Source organism: Apiospora marii (genome assembly GCF_038362585.1).
Source record: "Apiospora marii strain CBS 49790 chromosome Unknown utg000001l_segment0_segment0, whole genome shotgun sequence".
NCBI lineage: Eukaryota > Fungi > Ascomycota > Sordariomycetes > Amphisphaeriales > Apiosporaceae > Apiospora > Apiospora marii.
In genome coordinates, this window is record NW_027117372.1 from 1553372 (window position 1) to 1577748 (window position 24377).

Genomic DNA, 24377 nt, shown 5'->3' on the forward strand with positions numbered 1-24377 from the left:
TAAGTCGAAAGATGGCAGCGCGTCTCGGTCTCAGGTTCCGGTCGACCCAGATCAACCTGATCTTGGTTGCATCGAGTGAAATAAGCGAATCAGCTGGCGCCCATTGCATCTTACTCGCCTACAGACTGTCGCGGCGGGGAGCAGCAAGACAAGAAGCTCATGATTGCTGAAATAGACTGCACGTCTCACTCGCCGCGTTGTGGCCACGGCTGTATTGGTATGCACTTGATCCATCGACGGTCGTTATCAACCCGTCGAAAGAGTACACTTGGTGTGAGGTACGCATGCTGTGCTCCCAAACTCATCCAAGGAGTGTGAGGCTATATGCCAAGATCCAGCGCCCTGCCCAAGCAAGCCGGAGTAGGTACTGCTGCGTTTCCCCGCAGTACCCAGTCCATCGCAGTACCTTTGACGGTCGGGTGTTGCAATGTATCTACATCGGCTGGGTACAGGTGGGATTGCAGCCTCAGCCGTCGGCAAGCGTCCTTGCACTCCATGATGGGTAACATGGTCGTCCACTCACACCGCCGATAGAAGTACATGCCAGGTTTCCCAACTCACACAGCGGGGCGGATAATTAGGTATGTACTCGATGACAGGAGCCGAGCATCGATGCCAGCTTGGTCTTTCTCTCAGCAGTGCTTTGTTTCGGTTCTTTTGGTATTCGGTAAAAAGGCCGTGTTCAATCGAGCCGGCGCCGCGGGCAATCTTGACAACGGCGATTGGCGACTTCGGTGTCGATGCCCCGAGGAAGGTGAAAACAAGTGAAGCCGCAGTTCCACTGCGGTACTGCCAATGTGTCGAATTCATATTTAGGCTACGCAAGAAGCGACACGAAGAACGCGATTGTCTTCAACAGCCGTGCCATGATGTTGTACGGATAGGTGTAGTCCCACGTCGATACAGAACAATGGTGCGGCATGTGAGAGCCAGCGGATGCGAATGGCCAACGAGTACCATGGCATCGTTTGCTGCCTCGCAAAATCTGTTTGGCTCACTCGGCGCCCTGGGAGTGCTGTCGGAACGCTGGCGTCTACAGCTTGGGGTCGGCTCTATTCGTCATAGTGCGATCGTCGTCGAATCCTGTTTGACGACATGGACGTGTCGTGAGATCCATAGCTTTGGTATATCTCGGAGATTTATCGCAACCATTCCTATGAGTTCGTAAGTGCAATCGAGCCAGGCGAGGCATACCTGGGCTGTGGTGAAGCCCCTTAACACAGCTCCCTGGCTCAAATGACGCCTACCCAATCGCTTGCTTTGAGGCTTCCCGTGAGCTTGGAGGGTATGTCAGGATAGGCTAATGAAAAGTCGGTAGTTTGTACTGATTCCCAGATCGTATGAAGCTTGGCGCAAGATGCAAATCATCGTCCAAGATTTCGTGACACTCCGAGGGAACAAACAAGCAACAGTCGCGACAACGCGACCGACTCTGAAGGTGCAATGATAAGCTCGAGATTAGAACGGCTGTGAGCTAGGTGAAGTCGCATAGCCAGCGCCTGGGCAGACAAGTTTGAGACATAAAGAGAAGAATAATAGGCGACCGGCGTTAGAGGCAAGACTGCTTGAAAAATCTTCTACGCAATGAATAGCCTTTGGTGGTGCCCTGGTACCAGATAGAGGCTGAGCAAAATATATAAGCTCATCCCATTCAAAGCTCTTCATGACCAATGGCATCGCTTCAATGCCGATGGACGTGACTGGGCTGGCAAGGACATGCAAAGTTCTCGGTGGTGGGTTGACTTTTAGGTATCTAGAAGACTATGTACATACGCCCAAGCTGGACCATCCAGCGCGGAGTAGGTGAACCCCTTTTCGAAAACCCAGAAGCGCGCGATGAGCTGGTCGTGGAATTAAGTCCGAAACCGAAGATACTTTTGGATCTACTTGGTCACGATTTGAAGGATCACGGAGGTGAACGAGACTGGAGCGATGCCTCCTACTTCGTGGAGAGCAAAGCTATTTGGAACCAAAGGGGTGAGAATTGCTACACATTAAGAGAGCAGCATACTCACACCTCGCAGGTGAAGGCGGCGAGATTATATCATTCTCTCTAAGCCACTTCACCAATACCTCCACTCTAAACCTATGACTCGGATGTCGTTCAGATAGGTACGGCGATGAGAACGATAAGTCTTTGTAGCTGGGCGTACCGGAACGTTTCTTACCCTTTCGTGATTCGCAGCTTCAATATCTTATTATGCTAGCATACAAGCCGGTCGGTGTCTTCACCGAGTGGCAGTTCCATTCCGATCCCGGATGTCATATGAAGCAGGCGGCCCCGGGACGGCGGGTCGTCCAACGGAGCGCAACACGTCCATTCGTGCCGAGCGCAGCTACCATGACTGGGGTAAGCGATAAAGAACCACCTGACGACAGTAGAAAGGCCTGGACTCTTGGGCCAGTGTGTCATCAATGGGAGTTCTGACGACAAGCAGATGCTTCCATCGGCGAATCGCCCGAGAATTGTCCTTGGCGTATTCATGGGGGCTTGGATCGCAGAACCTTTGGAACCAGATCGAAGCCCAATTCGCAAGTCAATCACTGTCCTGGGAAAGGGGATTCTAGTTGAGAGAAGCAGCGTGTGGCGAGAACAGAGCTGCCAAGGGCCTTCTGTTTCCTAGCCTGTTACGCTCATGGCTGTGAACACGATGACGATAGCGAATCTACCTCGGACGGTCGTGGGCAGTACCTTGGAGGGTATTGGGTAGGGATTGCACTCGATGGATACTACACGTATGTAGATTTGAAATTTAACTGAAGACGCGTGTGTGATTAATTCCATATCCATGGCTCAACCAAGATTGGTTCTGTTTCCGTTTCCGGCCCCAGGTCGACTTCATGCGAGCATGATCCCCATTGTGACAGGAAACCAAACCGTTGAGCTCGATGATAGCCATCGGGCGCTGATGCGCTCAGGGTTAAGGGAAATAATACATCGAAATCGCCTGATAATGCTTGCTTGCTAGGTTTCTCTGGATCCATGATGGGGGCGGTGATCGACCCCGGTGTCGTTCTTCTTCCGGATTTCCACCCTGGTGATGCGTTTCCTGATGCAAGAAAGAGGCAGTGCTTTGTTTTCAATACACCCATCGTGGATACACTACAGGCAGGCATGCATGCGATGCTTGCGGCGAGAAGCAGGCCTGCTCCAAGCAGTCTATTCGTCCGATGTCTCTTCAACCGCCATCGGAAGAACTTGGGATGATGCTGGGTGAAGCAACGCTTATCTCGCCTGTCCTTTCTCCCTGTCCCATTGCCTCGAGCGTATGACGGATACGATAGGAATCTTTGGCGCGAGAAGCGCACTATTCTTTGTTTTCTTTTCTCTCTTCTCTCTTTGCGTCGTTCTTCACTTTTCCCCCCTCAGTTGAAGTGCGGGGAGGGGAGCATGTGAAACTGTCTAGGTCAGAAACGAGGTTTGAGGTTGGCGGCTCTGCTCCTCGGGCTTTGGCAGGGGTCCTGTATCGCCGAATGAGAGCCAAGAGCACACACGACCGGTCCTGCATAGCATGACAACTCTTTTACAACGTAAATCGGGGTTGGCGCCGTTCCGTGGTTGATCATCGAGGGGGAGGCGCGCCTCGACATGCCAAATGCTTTAAACTTGCCCGGTATCCAACCAATGGAACCCGGCCGTCTCAACAATTACAATTGTTTCTAAAACCAAAACGCAGGATCCCTCCGCAAGCAGATCTTGGGCGTTTGATGGGCATATATGATCAGGGTGCATCGTGTTTTCTTCTTTGCTGTCAATTCTTTCTCTTTCGCTCGCTCCTCTGATGTTTTGAAGCATTTGGCGCAAAGATAAGGTTCGCCAACTTGCTTGGCGATCAACTAAAATATCGGACGACGATCATCCCGTTGTTTTCATGTTTGGTCACTCCCGAAATGGCTTGCCCGAGGCTGAACGCCGGTTTCACCACCGATGGATGATGCACGGCCCATGCCAATTGAACATAGTATGCTACTGCAGTCATGTCATAGCGTGAGCTTCTCTTTACTCGAACAAGTCTCACTTGCATCTTTTGGAGGTGCTTGGCGGCGCTTGGCTATGTATCTTCATACGATGGTTTTCCTGTGTTATGCTGATACCTGATGTCATACACAGGCGAGAACGGTGTGTCCTTGCAAAATGAGCCATCAAACTATATCGCACATAGGCTATCTCCTGAGCAGCGATATGTCCATAACTTATCGCATATAGGCGAACTTTATCAATTGATGTGGAAGCCCCCACGTCCCGGATGTCCATTGTGGTAGTCAACCAACCACCATGCAAGGGGGCCTGTCACGTGTTGTATTGCTTTCTAACAGCACTGCAACTACTAGACGAGCAGAAAGACGAGATGCACACCTCGTGGCTACGTATTCATCTATGTCATCTCATTTTCGGCATTGCCGATGACGTGTGGACAGGTTTCTAGAAGGAAAGAACGTTGCAATGGTCCACATTAAAGAGGCATCACGGAATAAAGCGCAACTCAGCGTATGACTTACAAAACCCCCCTTCGTTGTCATGCGTCCCCAGTGCTCCGTCGGATATATGTGACTGGCCTCGGAACTGGACGGGGGCGACAGACGGGAATAGGATGAGAGGATTCAAACAGCCCACCGGCTATCCTATTTGCATCTGGAATAGGACTGACTATACGTGGCCTGGCGGCGCGTGAACCTCGTCCTCAGATTGTATGTAACATTTGTCGTAGTCGGTGAGCTGGAACTTCTCCAGTTGACGTCGATCACCAGACCTGCGACATGCCAATCCGAATGTGCGAACATAGATGAAGAACGCATGAATAGCTTGCTTGCAACAGAGCAAGGTGCCATCCCTACGATTGGCTGGGAGTAGTCTGGGAAGCTCCCAACCCCCATCGTGGTGTTTTGCATTGAATGGTTCGTTCAGCCGCACTGCAGATAACACGTGCAGCCATGGAGGAGCCTGTCTATACCGGGACCTCAACCATCCCATCTGTTCGGCGGCAGACAGAGGACAGTATACTGTACGGAGTAGGTCATACTCATCCCGTATTTTGGTCCAAAGTCGCCACTTGAAGCAGACGAAGACGCGCACACAACAACGCGAGTATAGACAAAACCAGCAGTATCGGGAATAACGCCTACATATGAGTCGAGAAGGTCATGGGATTGCTTTTGATGCTGCAGCGATCTGTTTGAGACTGCTTGCGGGCCTGTATAATCATGGCTTATCAGGATGATGATGACGAGCAAGCGTGAGAGACAGATGGCGAAGCGACATGATCCATTCCTGACGATCGCCACCACAAAACGATGGGAACGATCGCCGCAAACAACGAGGCGCGTTTCGTTCTATGCAGGAATTCTTCTCTTCAGTTTGAAACTACCTCAATGGACCTCTCAATGTCTAAGCCATGATCGGAGTTGCGTCTAAGTGGCTGCGGCTTGCATTTCCCCTGTCCGTCGTCTAGCCGGTCGGAGCAGGTGGCCCAATTGGCATAATTATGACGAATATCCACTGAGAGTAGGTAGTTCCTGACTCATCGACAACGCAGGAGTTGACAATGACAAGACAGAGTGAAGCAAAAGTCAACAGAGGCCGGTTTCCATTGCGAGTGCCCAGAGTTTCGGCTCCGGATCGGAGGAAGTGAAGCTAGGATGCGGGAGTTATTATCAACGACTCGAAATCTAAAATCTTCTGATGTGGTTTTCGGGTCGAGTATCTCCAAACATGGAAAACGCGACAAGACTTCCATCTGGTTACATGAGAAAATGCTTTGCTGCAGAAAGAAAAATAAATTGTTCTTGGCATGGAGGTGGGGGGCGAGTCAGGACCGCCTGATACCAAGTTGAAATCGACCCTTGTTCTTAGCAGGTTTCAGGGGTTTTGGGTGCAGGACAGGATCAGGATTGCGGCTTATGCAACCGAAGATGCGGCTCTGGACGGGGAACCCATAGTAGCACTACTAAGATAATCGTGGTATAGCGGACATAGCGCAGACAACCTGGACGGTTGAAGAGATCAAACCAAGCAGAGTCCTCGGGAAACGTTTGCCGCGTGTGGAGAGGATGGACGCCCCAATGGCCCATTCGCAGCACAGGCGTACGTAACTGTGTATTGCATCTGAGCCCGGAGCGACGGGTAGAATGTTGTTGCGACAATGGCGACTGTTGATTCACGAGTCAAAAGAACGTATTGGAGTAGCATGTTCGTGGCATATGTGGGCATATGACGAAAAGATGCAGCAAAGAAGGCCACACCAAATTGCATCCTGTCGCGCTCGAACAACGGGACTGCGGGAATAACCAACTATGTAAGTCAGTACGTACGGAGCCAGTTTACTCGCATATCCGGCAGTAAAGCGCCGTTTCTATCACGGCATTCAAGAAGAGGAGAAGGAGGCAGCGCCAGAAGCAGAGATACGGGGCCAGATGGATACAAACACGGGGCTTAAGGTAGAAACATGAGGGTAGAACAATATTGTTTCAATCGTCAGCGGCCAAACCAAACGGGCGGACAGTTGCGAGCAATAGCCAGTCTCGCTTATGATAAAGCAGAAAAGCACGGCCTTAAAACCGTTGGACAGCCAGAGAGGCCCTCTCATGGATAATTCCGTTCCCAGGACGCTGGAAGGCGGGCGACTACCAGCTGATAGGTAGCAGCCGCGGTTGCATTGCATTGAATCAATATCAAAATTGCTATTACGGGAAAACGCCAGAGCCACCGAGACCCTGTCAGTTCCTTCTTTTTCGCAAAGTACCGAGGAAGTTGGCAGGTTGGAATGGGCGTGCTCATGTTCAAGGGGCTAGGTGTGCAATGTGGGTGGATGACGGAGGCGTATGGAGGGGCACCACCCCGGAGTTTGGCTCTTCTAGGCCTAGGTGCTGTAGCAAAAAGTCTCTTGCGAGGGCTGGCGAGCGAAAAGGCCACTAAAGCCTGCTGCCGCAGAGCCGCTGTCCAAAAGGTGGTGGGGCGCAGCAGGCCAATAGACACCCCGGTCTCTGGACAACAAGCGCGTTGATCTGTAACACGTTGAAGCAACGTCCTTGACAGAAATATTCTCCGTTGTCAAACACCCTCACTTTTCCCATCTCTTGCTGTCCACTCCTCGAACCATTTCCGATACTGCCATGCCACCCCTAATCGCCCCCGCCTGCCTGCAAGCCCTTTCCAAACAAGCCGAATGAACACTACCGCTGGAGATCGTGCGTCCCATCTGTTCCCCCCAAGGTACCTACCTACCTGTCAGTCTAGTCCCCATCAGGCGCGGCCAACTTGGACATTGCAGTACTGCTACAGGAGCTCTCCCATGCTGCCCCCGCTCCGTCAACCGTCCGTAGAGAACGGTTGGGACAAGGAGATACGGGCGGAGAGAGGCTGGGGGCTTGTTTTGCGGGTGCCGCCAATTGGCTCGCTGATTAGGAAATACCCTCCGTGTAGAGATCCCTCCAATCCACAGAGGAGAGAGGGAGAGCGAGAAGCCGAAGAAGAGGGACTGGATTTTTCACCCCGACCGCCGAAACATCTTGCGATCCAGTCGTCAGCTTTCAATGGAACGCCAGATCAGGAAACGTCTCCTGTCCAAGGGCGGAACCAGAAGAACAAAGAATATAGGGATTCGTACCCACTGAGAGTTGTTTCCAGTGCTACCTATCTCTCTCTATCTGCCTATACACACATGCACACGCGCACACTTGTTCTGGGTCGCTGCTGTGGATAATGCGTATAGTAGGTAGCACGCATGGCACTCGACGTCCGTGACGCCAGGGGTATTGTTTGCGATTACTCCTACATCCAAACCTGGTACGCAAAGGTAGGCCCTAGGCTTGCGTGCCTGTTTTCTTTCGAGCGGTTCTGTTTTCTGATCCTCGGGTTTGATCTGCATCTGGTGTGTAAACACCTCCTCCTACTGCATGGGGGGGTGTATCGTTCTTGGGCTATCCGAGAGTGTGACGTGCCTGCTAGTCAAGAGCTGGACGGACTCTGGCTTGGCCGTCTCTTGCCTGTGTATCAACGTGATGCCAAACGTATCAACATAGCACTGCGATTCAGTTGATATCGAACATTCTTCGAGTGCTTCCATTCCTCTTCGAATTCATCTCAAGTGGCAAGGCCAGACTATTGTTAGTCCAAACGTCGCCGTTGAGCTGCAAACTCACGCACGTTCTCCGGCCTAGACCAAATTCTGACATGGTCGCTGGGGAGGGTCTGAACGTTTAGCTTTGGACCGAATGGATGGTAGCCAAATGCGGATCAAGCCAAGCTTATGCTTCTGATCATGTCACGCCTGGCCCATCAAAACGCCAGGGTCGCTGGTAAGGCTTGTAACACGGCCGCCGTATGTTGCGGTGTGTGTTGCGGGTGTCCACACCAAGATTCTGATACTGGCCTATCCTGGTCCGCCTGGAGGTACGTACCGGGTCCCCTGTCGTGGTTGACACTCACTTATACTGAGGCTGTGAGATGCATAATCATTATAATGCCTCTGGATTCCCCCTCGTCTCTGAGCCTCTTGTTTTGTTCTTTCCTCTACACCATCTTCGGTATACCTGTGCATCGATTAACGACGACGTTGTTGCGCGCCTCCTTTCTTTTTTCCTTCTTCTTCGCAGCTAGCGACCACGCTCTTTTGTCCTGTCCAACTGGCTTGGCTGCTTACATTCTTTTTGGGAAAATACAATACCTACCTATACCTACATTCGTCTATCGGTTTGAAACTGGCTCCTAAACGACCTTTCAATCGATTTCCGTCTTGTATCTTTGGATAGTAGTGCCCGGTTTCAATCTCCAAAAGCGTGTAAACACGACAAGGTCCAGTTCGACGAAAAAGGATAGCCTTGGGCGAAGAAGGATTTGGATACCAGCAACACAAAACGTCCCCGGACTACATCTCGGTTTACCATCACATACAACTTTTATTCTCGAAATCACGACTTCGATTCTCTCAGCAGCAAGGTCTGCTCCTTTTCCGCCACACTTTTTTCAACTTTCGATTCGTAGGCCGCACCGTCACACCTTTCACGATCACAAATACGACTGCTCGGCAAAATGTCGCCCCCGATGCAGCTCAACGCCCACACCAACATGGCTTACCACCCCACGAGCGATGCTCTTGACCGTCATGATTACGGCATCACCAAGAACCGCAAGCTCGCGTCAACTGGAGGAGGCAGAGCATGGAGCGAGGATGAGGTGAGCCAACAACTGGGAAAGGGAACCCTGCGCCAGATTTGCTAACCTGCTTTTTGCCTGAATAGGAGGTCTATCTGCTGCAAACTCGTCTTCAAAAGATGCCCTACAAGCACATTGCCGCTCATCTCAAGAAGACCGAGCTGGCCTGCCGCTTGCACTACCACCAGCTTAGCCATGGTAGCAACCGCCGCAAGCGCACTACCTCCATGTCTTCCACGTCCTCCGGACACTCCCCGATTCTTCCGGCTTCCATGCCGACGCCGATCCGGGAGGGAGTTTCGCGGTCCACGTCGCCTCCTGAGAGCTCTGGCAGCTACGGCTCGCATTCCCCCAGCCAGATCCATCTGCCCAGCATCATGACCAACAGCACTGATGCCTCGCCCCGGCTGCCAGCCATCCTTCCCAAGCCGGTCGCCATGGGCATGTCAGCGGCCAGTATGTCGCAACTTGGCTACCCGACGCCTACTGCCGAGACGAGCCGCACTCTGGCGCCGTCGCCGTTCCCCCAGCAGCAGACACCCGTCAGCCACGCCCCAGCTCTGCGCCTGGACTGCTCTATGCCCCAGCCTCCTACACACGTCGACCTGCCCAGACTTCACTCCATCTACGCAGCGCATCGTAACTCCTTCTGGGGTGCTGTTGCTAACGACTACGGAACCGGAGTCAGCCCTGCTCTGCTGGAGCAGGCCTGGAAGTCCAGCATGGCCAATGGCCCGACCCACACGCCGATCACACCCACTACGAGTCCCAACGATCGGGATATCGGCTACGGCAAGCACGACAAGACCCGAATCAGCGCCATCCTTGGTATCGATGCCAACCCCCGGAGCCCCGGAGAGCGCGAGATGGTCCGCAGGTTAGAGGAAGAGCGCAGTGTGGGTGTCGTGGTCGCTTGAGCAGCTCTGCGCTCGTCAGCTCAATCCTTGAAATTCAAACCACTCTGCACTTCTTATCAAAGACGCGACAGCTGTTTAGGGGTTCATATCGCGCTACGGGCCCAGCATTGACTCGAGTGCTCAAACTCCTGTCGGAACTTTGCCTGCATCTTTGCCAGTCCGGCAGCCGGCGTGATGCCTGGCTGCTGTCTCTTTCGACGCATGCTCCTTCAGTCGGCGTCTCCGACCGCCGCACTTCTCCGGCTGCCGGAAAGTGGGCGTCGGCACATCAATGGCTCGCTTCGCTTCTTCAATACATCTCGATGCTTCTTGAGATGTCGTTATTTGCTTTTGGGATACATTGAATTTACATTGTTTTCGCTTCGGTTCGCCCCTTGCATTGGGCATTTCATAGAGAGGCTCTGGAGCAAAGAGAGTCTGGAGTAGCCAAACACACGGGCTGGTCGGTTCAGACCAATACCAAAAAAAGGGCTACTGGCTTGGTGGATTCTTCTTTTCAATTATTTCCGAGGATCTTGTTGCCTTGGCACTGGCGCGCTATTTCCCCCATATGATTAACGATAAGAGTAAACATTAGTCTTATATGGTCTTGAGTGGCTGAGGAAAGCACTGCGAAGGGGGAGGCCGGGGGGAGCGTTGAGGACTCCAGCACATGTACGATAGCAACAAGAATAAAGGCCCCAGAGAGCAAGCATGCCACCGCTTCGCTCCTGAGCAATTGGTTTACACAACACTTTCTCTTTGCCTTTCGTGATCCGCCTCTCTTCCCCCTCGCTGCTCCTCAGGAAGAGAAGAGAGGCATTGGCTGCTTTGTCATCATGATGGTGAGTCCCCGTCCCCCTTGGTGGGGGTTTCATCAGAAACCGCTTTATCCCAAACACCATGGTCCATCTAGCGCCACTGAAATGGAAATGGCGTGATGACATGGCCAAGAACCACTCCCAAACGATACAGCCTTGAAGAGGAAAGCTTGTTATGTCGTTCCATTCATATTTGTTTCAACGTATTTGATTTGCAGAATGCTTCTTCTTGTTCTTGTTCTTCTTGTTCGTCTTACCCTAGCCGGGGGCTGGCTGGCTTGCCAGGATTTCCAGGCCTCCCTGGTGGAAACGGGGTAGTGACAAGTGAGTGGTGCCAAAAACCTCCCCCTGTCGTCTGTGCGCGCAGCGTAGGAGTGGAGGGCCGTTTATCCGGACGGACGGACAGTGACAGACAGGCAGTGTGGGCAGGAAGGCGGAAAAAATAACGTCGTCTCCTCGTTTCGAAATATTGACTTGACAAATGGCGACCCCCGCCCCTCCCTCATCACCGGGGAGGAGACAAGGCGAAATTGAGGCTTCTTGATGTTCCTTGCTTTCGTGCAGTTGGCCAAGGCGTCTCGAGTACCTGCAGGATGTACTTAAGGTAATCGTCTGGTACCTGGAAAAGGTGGAGCGCGGAAAGCGTACCGAGCGACGAGTCCCGACCCATTTCTCTCCATTCGGTAGTACCGAGCTTTCTTATTGGTGGACCTCTCTTTCCTTCCGGTCGCGTTGGAGCGCGGTTCTTTTTTGCTAGCATGGCAAAGACAACTGAGCTTCTTCCCAACCTAGTGGCTTCCATATATCTTCTAGCCTACCTGTCAGCTCGGGAGTGAAAATATTCCTGGATCGAGTCGGGCGGGATACGAAGACGGAAAATCTGCCTTTGATGAAGTCTCCGCCATGCGGCTCGAAGCGTGGGAGGAGTTGACAGAGTCGATCCTTATCTCCCGATGGTCCTATGATCTCGGGTTCTATTTTCGCGTGTTCGATTGACGCTCGCTCCATATGCCGGGATCATGTAGGTTCATGCTTTCGGCCATCGTCTTTTGGGGATCCAGTTGCTCAAACCGTCGACGATGTCCGGCGGCTTGGTTTTTCGCATGGCCTCGCCTTGTGTCGTCGCCGCACCAAGAGCTGAGCTCCTCCAAGGGGTTGTAGCTTGCTCATCCCTGTCTCTGGTTGTGAAATGATGAATGCTATCGGCCGGAAGGCAAGTAGCATACTGTCCCCGGGGAGCTTTGATCATCACATACTTGGTATCAGGGGGGGTGGGTTCTACACACGAGATACTCATATAAGACTAGGGAAAACGAAGCATGGCAATGGAGATAGATTTACTATGTACGATCATGTTGACTTTAGGAGAACATAGCCTGCTGTTGCTGGATGATACTTTTTATCCATTCCGCCATCCAAGAGATCGTGAGATACTACGAGCCGCGGTCCTTGTGAGCAGGCATATCCGATCTCATTCCGTGAGTTTGTGATATGCAATGCCAGCATTGGACTTGCCCAAGGTGAGGTGAGGCCCTCAAGCTGCCTGAGCGGCTGTCTCATCACGGCTTCTCCGGTCATTCATAGACAAGATTGTAAGCCTCTCGAGGCAGACGAACGTCGCACGCTCGCCATGGAAACGGAATATTTATTTGCCAATTGCAGTGGTGGGATTACAGTCAGGAATCGCCTGAATTCCGCATCGGGACATATGACCTAAGATTGGTGTCCGGTCTCACTCGACGGTCATCAACGGCCATATTCATATTTATTGCTTTTGGACGGCCCCGGAGATGCAATGATACTGGCTCTGACTGTCCTCGACAGACCAGCTGGAAGAAGTGTGCATCCGTTTGGCGCTCTTTGAGCATCGTGTATTTCTTACGGTCACAGTGATTCACTGTAATATGGGAGTGTACAACAGGTCGTGTCCAGCTACGCCCCGATCACGTCAGATTCGGTTGATCGGGTAAGTATGACACAGTAAACATTTGTCTTAGACACATATAAAAGAGATTGTGGTTTCCATCTGATACTGCTGGCTGTGGTGAAGTTTAGCCGCATATATTTCGATAGGGGTTGTTGCAACACTGTCAGCGGTGTCACTGCGGAGTTGTTTTATAGCAGGGGCTCGACAACACCGTGTATACAATGTACCAAGTTTCAAAGGTAGAATGCCATTACGTATTGTGATTTGCCCTCTCACATGGAAGAGGAACCAGTCGGGCAATATCCATCGAGCATGGCGATTTTTAAAGAGACTCCATGCGGAAGATTCCATAATGAACTCTCGCCAATGTTAACTTTACCACTTCTAGAACATGTCAGGAATATGTCAATGTCAAGTTTGGATCTTCCTTTCCAATCGTGAACTAGGCTGACCGAGCTCCCGGGAATGACTGTTGCCTATTTGGAGAATCGACCGACCAGAAAAGGGGGTAAGACACATCCAAGAGCGGTAATGGCAAACCCAGTTTGCTCAACAGCCCCCGGAACCCTCACCCACATGTGTCACTCACGTGGATTCTTAGATGAGCCTCACGTGAGATTGAGACGTTTCTAGGGTTCGGCTCGGCCGCCAATCATCAGTCACATACGAAGACTGCATGAGCCTAGATCCCCAGTTCCATCACCATAGACCTCTTTCCAAATGAGGCCATATATATTGATGGGCGCCATCGTGTAGTACAGCGTGCGGATGATGTCTTTGAACCCATCCGTGCAATAGTGACGCCATGGTGGGTAAGCAGGGGAATCCTCCCCCTAAGCCTTCAGCCTTCAGTCTTAGGATGGCTGATCAGTCTGTTGTACAAGCGGCCGGTGGTTAAACCTGAGAGATGGGGGGACAAGTTGCCAGTATATATAAGGGGAGGTTCGAACGCATGATGGGGTTGGAAAAAAAGTGTTGATGTATCCCCGCAAGCAGTGAAGATCACGCCTCTTCAAAGCACCATAGCAGAATCAACGGTAATTAACAACATGCCACCCTCAACTAGGATTGCGTCGATGGCGACCTTGATGCTCGCGTTGTCCTCGGCCGATGCACTATCACTCAAGCGAACCTATGCCGGCTCAAACTTCTTTGATGGGTTCGAGTTCAGACAGGCAAGTAGCCATGTATTCATCAGCGGCGGTTTCCTAAGCACAGCCCTTGCGCCGCTGATCTATACTTATTCCAGCCAAGTCGTGAACTAACGAAACGCTCTACTCTAAGATGTCGGACTTTGAAAACGGCACTGATCCCACCGGCGGCTTCGTCGACTACCTCCCGCGCGACCAGGCCGAGTCCCGGGGTCTCGCCAAGGTCCAGGGCAACCAGGTGAGGCTCGCGGCTGACTCGACGACGGTCTACTCCGCCGCCAAAGACAAGGGCCGCGCCAGCATCAGGCTGGAGGCCAAGGAAGTGTTCGACAGCGGGCTGCTGATCGCAGACATTGCACACATGCCCGGCTCCGCTTGTGGCTCTTGGCCGGCATTGTAAGCAAACTCTTGCGTGTTTATCTGTTTTGGCAAGACCTGCGGATTCGATAGCTAACAACTGATACCCGCTTCGAACAGCTGGACTTTCAACTTCAAGGAAAACCCGTACGGGGAGATCGATATCCTCGAGGGCGCCATGTTCCAGGACGGGAACGCCGTGACTTTGTGGACGGGCAACGAGTGCCGGTTCACCAACATTGGGTCCAAGGAGGAGAGAAACAACTGTAAATGGGACATTGAAGACGCGTATGTATTTATTCCTCCCCTATTTCCCGACTCTGGAAAGGAGACTAACTAACACACCCCCTATCCAGCCGCGGCTGCGGATCCACAGGCCCCCTCAACTCCTACGGCACGCCCTTCAACGACGTCGGCGGCGGCGTGTACGCCCTGTACCTGGCGCCGCAGCGGGCGCGGGTGTGGTTCTTCCCGAAGGCCCAGGTGCCGGCGGACGCGCGGACCGACGACCCGGACCCCGACAGCTGGGCCGGCGCGGGGCTCCTCGCCGACTTCCAGACCGGCCACGGCGGGTGCGACGTCGCCCGCAACTTCCACACGCAGTCCGTCGTCATCAACATCGACTTCTGCGGCAGCGGCGTCGGCCAGGAGTGGTGGGGCAACAGCGCCGACTGCGTGCGCGTGGCGCCGACCTGCGAGGAGTACGTGGCCGGGAACCCGGCGGCGTTCAGCGAGGCGTACTGGCTGATCAACTCGGTGAAGCTGTTTCAGTGAGCGGCGGCTTTGTGAAAGAGGTTCTGCAAAGTATTACGGGAGAGACAAGCAGGCTGGGCAGGTGACTATGTTGAGAATGATAGCTAAACTGCTTCGTTGCTTGTTGAGGTAGATTTCTTATATTAGGTGTAGAAAGTACTCTATTTCGTAGCTACGGCTTGCCGCAATCGTTACGTATACAAGTTCAGATTCTGCGCAGGAAAAGCCTTCACAGTGAACATGAAGAAATATATTACACTCTTTCACGGAGTACAAAGGGCTTTGCGTTCATAGCCATCGCTAGTGGGGCACGTACAGTATAACCCCTAGAAAATATCAAATCCGGGATATAGTGGACATTACCTGTCGTCACTTTCGGTCCATTTCTATAGTCTTCGATTTAGGTATATTCTGCACCGTCTAAGTCTATCCGTATCGTTACTACGCTCTAATTTATCTTCATTCTCGGCCCGTCTTTATGTTTTGACTATTTCGATGGTGTATATCTCGGATAGTCCGTGTACCCGACAGCCGGGTCCTCGAACGGGCCGTAGAAGCGGCTCCGATCGTACTTGGCCAACGGCCACCCGTTGCGGAGCCTCTCCGGCAGGTCGGGGTTGCTGATGAAGTAGCGACCAAAGAGGAGGCCGTCGTACTGGTTGCTCCCCTCCCCAACAGCGCCCCAGCAGTTGGTATCGTCGAACCCGCCGGCGGCGAAGAAGGGCGTGCCGGCGAAGATCTCGCGGAACAGGGACAGGTCCACCGTCTTGGCCATGCCCCAGGACTCGAGGAAGCGCTCCTTCTCGCCGGCCGAGAAGATCTGCTCGTAGCGGGGCTCGATGAAGCTGACGTACGACAGGTCGGGCAGCGTGCGCTTCAGCTCGCGGCAGAGGTGCCCGAAGGTCTCGAGGCGCTGCTCGCCGCGCGCCTGGTTGAAGAGGCCGAACGGGGTGAGCCGCACCGCGAGGTTCCCGGCGCCGCCGACGGCGTCGGCAAGGGCGCGCAGCAGCTCCAGCGCGAAGGTGCAGCGCTTCTCGGGCGAGCCGCCGTAGGCGTCGGTGCGCCGGTTGCTGTTGGAGCTGAGGAACTGCTCGGCGAGGTAGCCGTTGCCGCCGTGCAGCTCGACGCCGTCGAAGCCGGCCGCCATGGCGCGCTTGGCGCTGTCAACGAAGTCCTGGATCGTCTGCTGGATCTTCTCCAAGGTCATCTCCACGGGCGGGTGGTCCGCGTACCTCACCTGCGTGCTGGTGTGCGGGGGCGGGTAGGCGAACTTCTCCTCGGGGTCGTCCCAAGGCACGGCCGACGGGGCCTGGATAGGCGTGCCCGTCATCTGCGGGATGTTGGCGCGTCCTGAGTGCCACAGCTGGGCGTAGATATAGCCCCCCTTGGCGTGGACGGCGTCAACGATGGCTTTCCAACCCTCGACTTGCTCGGGGAGGAATATCCCGGGCACGCCCGGCATGCCATTGCCCTACAGTAAATTCTACGGTTAGCGTTTACCTGGTTCTTGGACCCCCTGATTCGACACCATTGCGAGGATCAACCGCTTCTTGAAAGGAGTAATACCTCGAGCGAAGGTGGGAGTCCCTCCGTCACCATCAGACCGCCATCCGTAGCTCGCTGAGTATAGTACTCTTTCATAAGGTCGTTGGGAAGCCATATCCTGTTAGGGTTCTCCGGAGTTGAGTCCTTGTTCAGCGGAGTGCCTCGATTGCGTGTCAAAGGGGCGAGGATGACACGGTGCTTTAGCGTGATCTTTCCATTTGCGATTTTGATGGGCTCGAAGAGCTTCGAGCTGGCGCGTGGATCGGCAAGAGAACCCATAATGACCGTAGACTGGATTTGGGCGATTTCGTATACAAATGTATGTAAAAGGGATCAGTGGTTTGGGAGATGTGACCAGAAAAATCCCCCGTTATTATAGCCTGGGCTCCGCTCGACACAACGGCAGCTGCTTCGGCTGAGCCGGTCACGATTCCCTCTCAAAGAGATCTCATCTTGCCCCTATTATACCCACATGGCGAAGAGTCTTTATCGCATAAAACAGGGTCGTCGTAGTAAGTGACGGATGTTGCCAAGGGTCGGTTGTCGGTAGGTAGCTTGGGTGGCCCCTTAAAAGCGGGCTTGACGGCAGATCGTTGGTTGTTCTGAGCCTCAGAATGGAGAACCTAACCTGGGTGTGGATCCGGGAGACCCATCTTGGGCGGACAGCTCGGAACATGGTGTCGGCATAAAGCTGCATTGATGCGCCAGACGGGTGCTGTGTTTGAGTATCAGGCTACGGTAGTACGGGGAATGTGGCTCTCGTCGAATATATTATCCCCTTGAATGCGAATGCGCTGCCCTCCGTACAATACTTTCGATCAATGATCGACAAGCCCGTGCGAAACGGTACGTAGCTAATTAATCCAATTAGAGCTCGGTATCTGACGTCGGACGTTCAAAACCGGAACGCCGATTGCACTAAAATTATCCTTGATCCGTACAGTACGGAATTTTTGGTGAAGGGCAGCGCATTCGCATTCAAGGGGATATCGCTGGGTTGCTTTGTTTCCGACGTCTTGGTACTGAGAACGTTGCTATACAGCCCCACAATATTAACCTTTAGTCTCACTACTAGATCGGTGTCTGCATAGTCTGCCCGTAGGCAGTAAAGCTTGTAGGCATTTTGATGAGAATGTGCGGCTAAATCAGACCTTATTTGCTTCATAGCGCAGTCTGTGTGACGCAGACAAAATATGCGGAATGGGATATCTATCGGTGTAGGAGTTCCAACTTCCGGGTCAAGGAGGCTAGGTTCGTTGCACTCTGATCGTTCCTTCCCGAATCGATAACCAAGACTTCTACGCAAATCAATGTGCAGAAACAGGTAGGTAGGAATGAGGACAGTAACGCAGTATGAGGTAAGCACGCCCGGATCCTGTGGGGCAGAGTTATCAACGGCAACCAGCTCTTGTCTTTGACAAGTCAGCTTGGCTGATGTAGCTCCTCTGCCCCTGCCACTTGCGCCATAGTTAGGAGTCTGGTTGCATTTGCAATTATTTTTAGGGACGTCTGACTGTCCAATTAATCAAACGCAAATTAAGTAAGCGGCAGATACACCAGGCTGGCCCTGCTCGCCTACCACTACACTACTGCACCGTAAGCATGGCTTTCCACGAGCTGGAATTGCTGACATGCATATCTCAGGCAATCCTTCAGTGCAACTCGTGTCCACCTAACTCGGTGTTTCCGCAGGCCAGTGAGCGTAGGCAGTGGCAGCTGCTTACGCCGATCTTCCACCATTTTGGGAACTTGGGAAGTAGATGACCAGTAGAAACTTCGATCTGGCCGCATGCCACGTGCAGGCAGAGGGGCCAGGGCTCCTTCCTGTGCTTACCGCCATGGCTCGACTTCCCCAATGAGCTGTATGCAATGGAATCCTTCCAACTCAATGGCGGTCTCAGTTCCTGACTGGGCTGCCTGCTGTTGTCATACCTGTTTATATATAGATTAAGGAAGAGCCCTCCCAAGTAGTGCGAGTGCTGGCTGTCCCGTCTGATCGATTTTATTGACCTTCAGGACCGGTCTTGCCCACGTGACGTGGTACATGACCCGAAATGTCGATCCAGCCCGAACGGCTGCCCCATATACTCGATGGCCCGGCTGAGACGTCCCCCGATGGCGTTTACCACCTCGATAACCCCCCTAATCGCAATGTACTCGGCCTTGTCGCTGCCGGCTTATGTATGGCCATTGCAACGGCTGTAGTGATGCTCCGGGCCTATTCAAGATTATTCTGCTCTAGAAAAACCAGGATTGAAGATGGTACATTCATCAGTCTCACCACCCGCATCTAAGTTGCAATGCATTGAGAACCTGAGCTAACATTCTTTCTTCTGTGCTCTCTCCCACGTAGTCCTGGGAATTATTGGATATGTAAGGGCTTGTTTCCGCTACACCTGCCGATCCCGATGCTGAGACTTAGACTTTTTGCAGGTAACCTTCCTCGGCGCTTTTATCAACGTGGTTCTGTTATCACAGACCCCTGGTCTTTGGGTACACCTTTGGAATATTCGATTCCGTGGCCTCGAGTCATTGATCAAGGTAGGACTATACCTACCAAGAGTTGTTGCACCCAAGGCTCACTGTTGCCAGAAACAACTCGCATTTGACACTTGCTATGGCTTGACTATGGCTTTCGTCAAGGCTGCGGTCTTGGTTGAATGGACTCACAAGTTTGTCCCGTCTGGCCGCAATCTATTCTTTTGGGCATGCTACGCCGTCCTCTTCACGAACGGGCTGCTATTCGTGGCTGAAATCACTGCGAAATGGCTGGCTTGCGCCCCCCAACAAAAGCTTTGGCGTCCCTGGGAGACAGGTCGATGTTTTGACTGGAGGAAGATGGAAGAGACTGTTTCTTCGTTCGATCTGTTCTTCAACCTGGTCATTTTGCTTCTTCCGCAGAGGATCGTCTGGAAACCGCACACAACGCAAGGCCACAAACTCTGTGTATCACTTGTATCCTCCGCGGGGCTATTGTAAATACCTCCAACCTTTCCTATCCTTACCGAGGCTTTACCAAAACGTTATTCTAACCAGTCAGGGCATGTGCATGCGCCGCTGGCCGTGTTTGCGCCATTTTTAGAATGAGATACAACAACGACACGAGTTACCACACTACCGCAGCGCAGCTTTGCGGTCTTGCTGAAGGGACATGCTTTCTCATGGTCTTTTGCCTTGGAGCTGCGTCCAAGGTTTTTCAAAGAGAGAAGAACCTCATCACAGACAGCTCATCCCTGGCGAGCCAGAGATCAGATGATAGCTTGTATCGTCGTATGGAGGATCTGCCCCAGGCAGACCGCGAGGCGGCCCGAGTCAAGCCCAATGGGCAGTTTGTTGGCATCATCAAGACCAAGGAGTTCTTCACTCATGAAACTCCCAACACGGATGATGATGTCTTATTCCAGGACCAGCACCCATGGATTCAAGAACATCCCAAGATCCCGCTGCCGCCACGGGCGTGGTGATATGAGACGGTGTACAACTTCAAGAAAATGAAAATCGATATAATACGTAAAGATAACGAAAGCGACCCAGTCAATGCTTGACGTCTTCGCTCATGCAAAAAATGTATTTATCCAGTGATTCGAGCACAAAACCTTAATACGGTCAAGTCCAGCATGGTAGTGATCTGCAGTTCTGCGCGATGTTGGTGCAACGTTCCGGAGAAACATGCACAACCCGAAGCAAGGGATGCGGCGTATTTCGATTTCGGAGCCGAGGGGCCCGATCTCCCGCCTAGAAGACTGGCTTAATATCTCTCACCAGTCGCCTACCACACTTACCAAGAACATTCTCCACCCGGCCAGCTTCATCTGAACAACACATTGTCACTTCGTCAGCATGGGCTTGGGAAGCCTCATCTCGACATTTGTAGCGTATGCTACTTATATTCTAGTACCCTATGTGAGAATTCTAGGGTACTCAGAATATCAGTACATTTTGCTGACTAGCTGTGATCGTATTTAGGTACTCCTCGTTGTCATATACCGTGTCACTCTTCACCCACTAGCAAAATACCCTGGGCCATTTCTAGCCAAAGCGACGGATGCGTACGCTGGCTTCCAAGCGCTCGCCAGGCGAACGCATACAAACATATGGCTTAATCATGAAAGATACGGTCAGTGCTTCCAAAAAGGCAGCTTCCACGCTGCAGTGCACCTGGAGGCAAGCAGCTAATGTGCCCAAAAGGTTCCGTGATACGATACAACCCGGATAGGCTCCTATTCAACACTGTCACTGCTTTCCAAGGTGATATTGGCCATCCATGCCTTCGGAGTTTCCCTATATCACTTGCCTAACGTCAAGCAGACATATACCAGAATCCCAGGGTCACGAAGTCTCATGTTTACGTCGCTTCGCGACTGGGCGGCAATCCAAGTATCTTCAGCACCTTTGACCGAGAACTGCATCGTCAGAAGCGGCAGGTCATGGGCCAGCCAATCAACGATAGATCTATGAGGATATTCGAGCCCACCATGACCCAGCAAATTGGCGTATTTCTGCGACTGCTCCGACAGGGCAGCCAATCGTCCGAGCCGCAGAACATGACAGAGCGCTGCCAGCGGCTAGGCTTCGACACCGTGGGTCACTTGGCTTTCGGGTGCGACCTAAGGCTCCAGACCGAAGAGGCCAACCGCGTCATGATCCGGCTTTTGACCGCGGCGAAGATGCGCGTCAACGCCTTCATGCACCTTCCAGCTCTGCAGCCGCTGGACTTCATTCTGACGTCTCTGCCTTCCAAGGACGGCGAGGAGTTCCGACGTATAATCAGGGAAATAGTCAACACCCGAATTGCGGAGGGAGACAGGGGCCAACACGACCTCTACGCCGTCATGGCCGAGCACACCAAGCCGGGGGGCATCTACGACGGCATCCTCTGGTCCGAGACGATCTTCTTCATGACGGCGGGCGGGACACCGCCGGCCACGACCCTGAGCGCCCTCTTCTTTTACCTGTCGCGGTACCCGGCGTGCTACGAGAAGCTGGCGCAGGAGATCCGGAGCCAGTTCTCCTCGGGCCGGGACATTCACGGCGGCCCCACGCTCGCTGCCTGCAAGTATCTGCGAGCCTGCATCGACGAGTCGCTGCGCATGGCGCCGCCGTCCCTGGCCACGCTGTGGCGGGAACAGTCGGCCGACGACCCGCAGCGCGACACGGCGCCGCTGGTCATCGACGGACATGTCATCCCGCCGGGCACGCAATTCGGCGTCAATCTCTACGCGCTGCACCACAACGAGGACTATTTCCCCGACGCCTTCACTTTCAACCCCGACCGGTGGCTCGACTCGGACGGCGGCTCTGGTGACAAGCAGCGTCAAGCGTTTGCGCCCTTCATTGCGGGGCCGCGCGCTTGCGCCGGTCGCGCCATGGCGTACCTGGAGGTCAGCTTGACCATGGCGAAGACGCTCTGGTACTTCGACTTCAATCGGGCGCCAGGACCCCTCGGTGAAGTTGGGCAAGGGACCAAGGGGGTTGAGAAGGGTTTCGCGAATGTCAACGAGTTCCAGATCCTGGATATGTTCAACGCGAACCACCACGGGCCCTATCTGGTTTTCCGTCCACGCGGGGACTATTGCAATGAGCTGGACTGACGAACAGCGATTGGACCAGTATCTAGGGGAAGACAGAAACTAGATATTAGCAACGGGACCATTGACAGAAGAAATGAAATGGACGTGGTCAGGTTGTAGGGCTGATGAATGCTGGCGAGTTATGACATAATTGGGCCCATAATTGCATGTGACGTAGCTGCTACCTCCCTGCTTCTGGACCATCCGGCAAATCTGCAAATTCCCAGCAATGATCTTTCTGGCATAGCACACCACAACCTAGCATGGATCCCTTAGCACAGCTACCCCCCGAGGTCGTCGTCCGAATCGTGCATTTTCTTGACGTGCCCGCCACCGGCCGCCTGACCCAGGCCTCGAGAGCATGGCACCAATTTATCCAGCACGCCCACCGGGAGGTCATCTACGCCTCCCCAACTAAAGTAGACCGGCCCGACGACTGCAGAGACCTGAGATTCCTGCAGGACAAGCGGTCCCTGACCGAGTACTTCCAGGGCGTGGACTCGTGGCGGGACCTCTGCAAGCGCCAGGCCAAGGTGCGGCGGAACTGGCAGTCGGATCAGCCCGCCATCCGGGGCCGCACCTTCAAGGTCGGCGGCGACCCCGTCTGGCGGTTCCGCATGGACTTCAAGCGACGGTTCATCGTGTCGACCTCGGAGGGCGGCGGCCTCCACGTCACCGACATGGACTCGGGCGAGCTGCTCTGGCAGCTGCCCCGGCGCGACGTCCGGCCCTTCGCCCACCTCGAGTACGACATGGAAAGGGGGGTCGCGGCATGGGACCGCTTCGGTAACTCCATCGAGGTCTGGCAGGCCGTCGACCCCGACGAAGACGACGCCGCCGAGGGGGCGCAGCGCGGCGTCTTCCGGCGGGTCTCGGTGCTGCACCACGAGTGCGAGACGAGGGGGTACCAGCTGTCGTACGACACGCTGTGCGTCGTCTCGTCCGACGGCGAGGGGTTCGTGTACGACATGAACCCCAGCGAGGACGGCAAGAAGCTGGCGCCGCGGCTGCGGACGCACATCGACATCGAGACGGGCGCCGTGGGCCACCTCGACCAGGGCGAGGGCGCCGTCGTCTACTCGATGGCCCGCAAGGGCTACCACTTCCACGACAAGAAGACGGGGGAGCCGCTCGGCCGCCTGCAGCCGGCGGCGTGCGCCAACGTCTTCCACATCAAGCAGCCCCTCTACCACGACGACGAGGACGACGCCGAGAGCTTCGTGCTCGAGAGCGTGGCGGTGCTCGAGAGCCAGGCGCGCGGGTCCAACCGCGTCATCCCCCTGCCCAGCGGCGGGAGCCACTTCGTGCCCCTGCGGCCCGAGAAAGGGCGGCACCCCAACCACGACGACCTGCACGTCTCGGAGGTCCCGCTCGAGCAGGACGAGTGGGGCGCCGGCATGCTCTCGGGCAGCTTCATGGTCGGCGTGTCGCGCGCCGGCCGCATCTTCCTGTGCTCGGACTGGCCTGCCCTGCTCGCGGAGGGCCCGGAGTCATCGGCGGCGGCGTCGAATTGTACCGCCATCATCGAGACCGTGTCGGAGGGCGACAGTGACCGGTTCGACATGGGCGGGTGGCTCTCGATCCGGAACGGCCGGATCTGCTTCGAGGTCGACGGCCGCATCTACATCTTGACGGTGCCGACGGAGCCCGGGGCGCACCTGCCTGCTTTCCTCTCGGAGTCGTCCAACGGGTTTGCCGTCGCCTCGAGCCCCGGGCTGGGGCTGAGCCGGCCCGTTTCCTTCATGGCCGTCTGGGACGACTGCATCTCCTTCACCTACTGCACGATCGGCTGGGCCGTCGAGCTGGACCGCCTGATTCCCATGCCGGTGAAGGCGGTCAGGGTCCTGAGCTGGTCGCCGTGCTTGGACGGCAAGAGGGATATCTTGTCGGACCCCGAGGAAGAAAGTGGCAGCAGCAGGGAATGATTGAAAGTTCGGCAAACTCTGTTGGTGCTGACAGACCGATCTCCCCTTCCACGGCCCTACCGGTGCCGGATACCTGTGGTCGTTGGAGGGCGGGATTTGGATTACTCCTAACAACGGAAAAAGCAATCATCCAGGGAACACTGCCGGATTACCGGAATCCCCACGCATGCAAGCACTTGTACGAATCAATGAAGCCACAGACAGTCGCCGGTAAATACACAGAAAGTCGAAGTCATTTGCTGTGAGATGACTCCATAACCTAAATCACCCAACCTTATCTT

General features: G+C 54.1%; 6 protein-coding genes across 6 annotated transcripts; 5 read left to right on the forward strand and 1 right to left on the reverse strand.

The window, feature by feature from the left end:
- Positions 1-9028: 9028 nt before the first annotated feature.
- PG985_000523 (uncharacterized protein) lies at positions 9029-10068 on the forward strand (the record flags this gene model as incomplete). Its single annotated transcript, XM_066820292.1, has 2 exons — positions 9029-9172; positions 9238-10068. The coding sequence occupies 2 exons, from the start codon at positions 9029-9031 to the stop codon at positions 10066-10068; spliced, it is 975 nt and encodes a 324-aa protein (XP_066691171.1).
- A 4011-nt stretch (positions 10069-14079) lies between these two features.
- On the forward strand, positions 14080-15077 carry PG985_000524 (uncharacterized protein; the record flags this gene model as incomplete). Its single annotated transcript, XM_066820293.1, has 3 exons — positions 14080-14342; positions 14424-14591; positions 14660-15077. 3 exons carry the CDS (start codon positions 14080-14082, stop codon positions 15075-15077), a joined length of 849 nt encoding a protein of 282 aa, XP_066691172.1.
- A 466-nt stretch (positions 15078-15543) lies between these two features.
- PG985_000525 (Oxophytodienoate reductase) lies at positions 15544-16880 on the reverse strand (the record flags this gene model as incomplete). The annotated part of the gene is made up of 2 exons (XM_066820294.1): positions 15544-16527; positions 16623-16880. 2 exons carry the CDS (start codon positions 16878-16880, stop codon positions 15544-15546), a joined length of 1242 nt encoding a protein of 413 aa, XP_066691173.1.
- A 1775-nt stretch (positions 16881-18655) lies between these two features.
- PG985_000526 (integral membrane protein PTH11) lies at positions 18656-20065 on the forward strand (the record flags this gene model as incomplete). The annotated part of the gene is made up of 4 exons (XM_066820295.1): positions 18656-18863; positions 18955-18974; positions 19035-19576; positions 19642-20065. The coding sequence occupies 4 exons, from the start codon at positions 18656-18658 to the stop codon at positions 20063-20065; spliced, it is 1194 nt and encodes a 397-aa protein (XP_066691174.1).
- Positions 20066-21076: 1011 nt separating this feature from the next.
- Positions 21077-22192, forward strand: PG985_000527 (uncharacterized protein; the record flags this gene model as incomplete). The annotated part of the gene is made up of 1 exon (XM_066820296.1): positions 21077-22192. One exon carries the CDS (start codon positions 21077-21079, stop codon positions 22190-22192), a length of 1116 nt encoding a protein of 371 aa, XP_066691175.1.
- A 242-nt stretch (positions 22193-22434) lies between these two features.
- Positions 22435-24096, forward strand: PG985_000528 (uncharacterized protein; the record flags this gene model as incomplete). The annotated part of the gene is made up of 1 exon (XM_066820297.1): positions 22435-24096. One exon carries the CDS (start codon positions 22435-22437, stop codon positions 24094-24096), a length of 1662 nt encoding a protein of 553 aa, XP_066691176.1.
- Positions 24097-24377: the final 281 nt, after the last annotated feature.